The sequence below is a fragment of the Eptesicus fuscus genome, chromosome 2 (genome assembly GCF_027574615.1).
Source record: "Eptesicus fuscus isolate TK198812 chromosome 2, DD_ASM_mEF_20220401, whole genome shotgun sequence".
Classification (NCBI taxonomy): Eukaryota; Metazoa; Chordata; class Mammalia; order Chiroptera; family Vespertilionidae; genus Eptesicus; species Eptesicus fuscus.
The window spans coordinates 18,615,200-18,621,089 of record NC_072474.1 but is presented as its reverse complement, the minus strand read 5'-3'; the positions used below and the strand labels follow the sequence as shown (position 1 = coordinate 18,621,089).

At 37.3% G+C, this 5,890-nt stretch overlaps 1 protein-coding gene across 1 annotated transcript; it reads right to left on the bottom strand.

Annotated features, from left to right (window-relative positions):
• Positions 1-2,602: 2,602 nt before the first annotated feature.
• Positions 2,603-2,887, bottom strand: LOC103292650 (U6 snRNA-associated Sm-like protein LSm3). The gene has a single exon (XM_054722676.1). The coding sequence runs from the start codon at positions 2,882-2,884 to the stop codon at positions 2,603-2,605; it is 282 nt and encodes a 93-aa protein (XP_054578651.1). The 5' UTR covers positions 2,885-2,887.
• Positions 2,888-5,890: the final 3,003 nt, after the last annotated feature.

Genomic DNA, 5,890 nt, shown 5'->3' with positions numbered 1-5,890 from the left:
ATGAGGAGTATCTGGATTTGAGGAACATTTATGAGGTAGAATCAGTAAGCTTGCTGATTCTTAGGTTCATGGGTAGAATGACAGAATGGGAGGTGGAGAGTTGGGAAAACAGCATTCAGAGGAGGAACTGAGAAGGTCTTATTTTGTTGTTGTCTGGGAAACTAAGGATGGTGATACCATTGATGAAGATGGGAAGGCAGAGAGGGTTTTTGAAAAAGATAACAAGTTCAGCTTCAATACCCTAAGTTGGAGGTGTCACTAGACAGGCAGGGGCAGGTGTGCTCACTGGGAAGAGGGGTCAGAGCTGCACCCAAACCTTTGTCCTTCCTCACCCCCTAAGCCACACGTGTTGTAGCGCGTGAGAATTGATCACCATTTTATACAAAATGAATGATCGACCAACATTAATTATCATTTTGACTAAACAAATTAAATGCTTGCATTATTTTAAGATTTTAAACTTAGTTTATTGTGAATTCAACATTTTAGGTCATACTAGTATTTCATATCATATGATGCCACAGGGTGATTGAATAAACTGTCTAGAAATTCCATTATGAAGGGATTAATGTGCATTTTCTTCCTTTGATATAACTGATTTGTACTGCAAGACATTTCCATCACAGACTATTTTTACTGGTCAGTGGCTTTTCTCTGTATTTTATATCACCTTAATTTAAACCATTTTATGTTGTAGCCTTGTTAACTTCTATAACTATAAAACATAATTATCCCTCAGACATATCAGATAATATTATGAAAGTAACATTGAATCAAAATGACTTTCACTGAGTCAGGTAAAAAAAAAACCTCTAATAATTTCTTTTAAAATTATAGGCCAGGTTATGTTCAGAAAAGAATTAATTATTAACTAGAGAAATGACATTGGACTAGTGTCCAGAATCTTAAGAGAGACCATTGAAGATGCTAATCTGGTTTCCTCTGAGCTGGAATCCAAATCATGTCTTCTTAATGTAGCAATCTCTGATACTAAACCTGAGGATGATTCTGCTGTCTCAAGATTCTTCCCCAGGGGACACTGGGAACAGTGTAGTTTAAAACTTGATTCCTTGAGGTCTTTAGTCAATGCTCAATATATGAACTTTGAGGAGCTATTGAATATATATATATACACACACGTATATGTAAATATTTCTCTCTTCTCCGAGTCCAGCGCATCTAGAGAGCGATCTGGTTCCTGAGTAGTGGTTGCTGGGGATTGAGAAAATAAAAGGAAGAGACAGACACAAAGATGGAAGGAAAAAGCTGGGGCCAGGTGGGACCACTGTCCTCTGATGGAGAGACAGGGACCCAGACCCAATACAGAGTGTTTATTTTATACAGCAAAAACCAGGAAGTTTTACTAAAAGTCAAGACAAAGGAGATTGTGCACGTTCTTGGGTGGGCCCAGATCATATTCATTCCTGGCACTTGGCTGGATTTAAATAACAAAACCCACCCCCTGGCACCTGGGCTGAAGGTCAAGCTGATAACACTCCTGCCTCTGGCAAAGCATTTTTCCAGGACGTGGCTCTGCCAACACCACTGGATTCAGCTGACAATAATTAAAGAAATGCCCCTGTGCCTTCCCAGGTGCTCTCTATACATATATATGTATATATATGTATATATGTGTATATATGTATATAGTATATATGTATATATGTATATATGTAGGTATTTAAATATATATATTTAAAATTTTCATCTATGAAAATGTAGATGATATTTCTGTGCCTAACTCATTATTGCTTTATTCACACATTTATTTCATACATTTATTCATGATATTCTCCTGTGCCAGTTTCTTCTTTCAGGTGACAAATTTATTTTATTTATTTATTTTAATATTTTCATTGATTTCAGAGAGGAAGGAAGAGGGAGAGAGAGATAGAAACATCAATGATGAGAGAGGATCATTGATTGGCTGCCTCCTGCATGCCCTCTCCTGGGGATTGAGTCTGCAACCCAGGCATGTGCCCTTGACCAGAATCGAACCCGGGACCCTTCAGTCTGCAGGCCGACGTTCTATCCACTGAGCCAAACTAGCTAAGGCTAGGTGACAATTTTATATACCATAAGGAGCATATTGGTATAGATATTACTTGAGGTTGGTATCTCAATAAAATATTAATATGAATAGAATCTTAAGACCTATTATTTTTTAAATGTATAGACAAAATTATTAGAAAAAGTACATTGAAAAATATATATTGAAAAAATATGTCAGAATAGTATGACTATAGGTGCTTTTATTTTATAAAGAAAACATCAAATTTAATTTAAATTTAAAAAATAAGAAGTTGTCTGGAAAAAGCAATGGAGCAAATCAACTCCTAAAAAAGAGGGCTGCGTTTTGGTGATCACATTTATTGGAAGGGTTGGAGAAAAATAAAAGTGCCATTTAGCTTAATAATTTGTGAGTTATGTGCAAATAAACTCATTTCAGGAGCAGAAGAATCCTTGGTCATTTCTTAATATCAAAATAAACACAGGTTTCTCTTTTGAATATCTTCTGCCTTTAAAGACGCAATCATATAAAGTCTCCTAATTTCCACACAGGATATATTCTTTCTTTCAACCAGTCTCAATGGAGGGGCAACTAGCACAACACCATGTCTCCGGACAAAAGCATTGGAATATCCCGTTTTGTTGATTTATATATCTCTTCATATGTTTCTTCATCAATTTCTATCATAGTCACAGTTTCTTCCATATCTCCCAATATCATGTTTAAATTTTGATCATAAGCATGTAATCTACCTTGAAGCTCTCTGTCATTTCTCATTTTCACATAAATTCGCTCATCCAGGCTGAGCCTGATAAGATCCAGGGGCTCTTCTACAGTGTTGGTAGTTTGTTGCTGGTCCACGTCGTCCGCCATGTTTCAAACCCAACTATGGGTACTTTTTCTTTATTTATGCATATCCTGTATTTTCTAAAATGTTTCCAGTGAACATATATTGTTATATTTGGAAAAAGGAAATATGACATTTTATTTTATTTTATTGTTTAAGGTGTTACAAATAGTAGTACATATGTCTCCTTTTTTTTTTTTTTATTTCCTCACTGACCTCCCCCCGGCCTCCCCTACCCCCCCGGCACTTGCCCTTGTCCCCCCACCCACAGTGTCCTGCGTCTGTTGTTTGTGCTTATATACATGCATACAAGTCCTTTGGTTGTTCTCTTACCACCCCCCCCCCAACCCTCCCATACCTTCCCACTACAGTTTGACAGTCTGTTCGATGCTTCTTTGCCTCTGTCTATTTTTGTTCAACAGTTTGTAATGTTCTTTATTATCCATAAATGAGTGAGATCATGTGGTATTTTTATTTCTCTGACTGGCTTATTTCACTTAGCATAATGCTCTCCACATCCATCCATGCTGTTGCAAATGATAAGAATACCTTCTTTTTTATAGCAGCGTAGTATTCCATTGTGTAGATGTACCACAGTTTTCTAATCCATTTATCTGCTGATGGGCAAATAGGCTGTTTCCAAATCTTAGCTATTGTAAATTGTGCTGCTATGAACATAGGGGTGCATATATCCTTTCTGATTGGTATTTCTGTTTTCTTGGGATATATTCCTAGAAGTGGGATTACTGGGTCAAATGGGAGTTCCATTTTCAGTTTTTTGAGGAAACGCCATACTGTTCTCCACAGTGGCTGCACCAGTCTGCATTCCCACCAGCAGTGAATGAGGGTTCCTTTTTCTCCGCATCCTCACCAGCACTTGTCATTTATTGATTTGTTGATGATAGCCATTCTGACAGGTGTGAGAGAGTACCTCATTGTCATTTTGATTTGCATCTCTTGGATGATTAGTGACTTTGTGCATCTTTTCATATGTCTCTTGGCTTTCTGAATGTCCTCTTTCAAAAAGTGTCTATTTAGGTCCTTTGCCCATTTTTTGATTGGATTGTTTATCTTCCTTTTGTTAAGTTGTATGAGTTCCTTGTAAATGTTGAAAATTAAACCCTTATCAGAGATAACATTGGCAAATATGTTCTCGCATGCAGTGGGCTTTCTTGTTGTTTTTTGATGGTTTCTTTTGCTCTGCAGAAGCCTTTTATTTTGATGTAGTCCCATTTGTTTATTTTCTCTTTAGTTTCCATTGCCCTAGGAGCAGTATCAGTAAAGATATTGCTACAACTAATGTCTGCTATGGCTTCTTCTAAGATTTTTATGGTTTCCCATCTTATGTTTAAGTCCTTTATCCATTTTGAGTTTATTTTTGTGTATGGTGTAAGTTGATGGTCTAGTTTCATTTTTTTGTATATATCTGTCCAGTTTTCCCAACACCATTTATTGAAGAGACTCTCTTGTCTCCCCTGTATGCTCTTGCCTCCTTTGTGAAATATTAATTGAGCATACTGGCTTGTGTCTATTTCTGGGTTCTCTGTTCTGTTCCACTGATCTATATGTCTGTTCTTGTGCCAGTACCAGGCAGTTTTGAGAACAGTGGTTTTGTAGTATAGCTTGATATCTGGTATTGTGATCCTTCCAACATTGTTCTTCTTTCTCAAGATTGCTGCAGCTATTCTGGATCTTTTTTTATTCCAGATGAATTTTTGTAGAATTTTTTCTAGGTCTTTGAAGTATGCCTTGTGTTTTAATGGGGATTGTGTTGAATTTATAGATTGGTTTGGGTTGTAAAGACATTTTAATGATGTTGATTCTACCAACCCATGAACATGGTATATTCTTCCATTTGTTCATGTCTTCCTCTATCTCTATTTTTAGAATCCTGAAATTTTCTGAGTACAGGTCCTTTGTCTCCTTGGTTAAATTTATTCCTAGGTATCTTAATTTTTTTTTTGTTGCAATGGTAAATGGGATTGCTTTTTTAAATTTCTCTTTCTGTGAGTTCATTATTGGTGTATGAAAAAGATGCATGAAGGACATATATAATTAAGGGACAGGGTGATGAGGTCACAAGAGGTCATATGAAGGATAGTGCGTACACACATATACATTCACTAAAAGGATATATTAAAGCTAAGAAAAAGAAAACTGTCAATATGTTGCCATCATTGTGGGAGGAAAGGAAGTTGCAGAAAATACTCGCATTCTGTCTCACTCTTTAAAAAGTCGCTGACTACCAATCTTAACTAAGGATGTATTTGTGTCAGATAGAAGCATCATTTGCTGCATAAGAAGCATTTTTACTTCATAATTGGAAGAGTTACCGTTTGCATTTCTTTTTAGTATCATTAAAGATTTAAGTACATAGAAAAAAGTGTAACAGCCACAAGCCTACAATTCAGCCTGTCAAAACTTGGTATTTTGCTAGATTAGCTTCAGATATTATTATTGGTGTTCTCAAGTACTATATTATAGTTTTATAATGGAGGAGGAGGGGGAGGAGGGAAGCCTTCAGGTATGCCCTGGTTGGAGGTGTTGGCACAAGGCAGCTATCGGTGGGCTGACTAGAAGGGCGCACCGTCTGTATTTAGTCAGGGATGCATTTTTGGCTTTCTCTGGTTGGTCCCAAGTTGGAAATGGGACAAAAATTAGGGAAGCTTTTAAAAAATATTTTTATTGATTTCAGAGAGGACGGGAAAGGGAGTGACAGAAACATCAATGATGAGAGAGAATCATTGAGCGGCTGCCTACCGCACGCCCCATATGGGGGGATCAAGCCTGCAATCCAGGCATGTGTCCCAACCGGGAATTGAACTCCTGTGACCCTCCTGGTTCCTAGCTCAGTGCTCAACCACTGAACCATGCCAGCCAGGCAAAAATTAGGGAAGTTTTTAATCAACTACTGGCCATTTGGGGTCAGTTGTTATAAACGTTATTGTTTAGCCTTTTGGATTGTCATGAAAGATAGAGATCTGACTTTCTATAAATCTTAGAGCAGGCTGGCTTCCTGGTCTGTTTAAGGG

Coding starts and splice junctions, on each gene's coding strand:
- LOC103292650 (XM_054722676.1), bottom strand. CDS start 2,884: ATGGCGGACGACGTGGACCAGCAACAAACTACCAACACTGTAGAAGAG.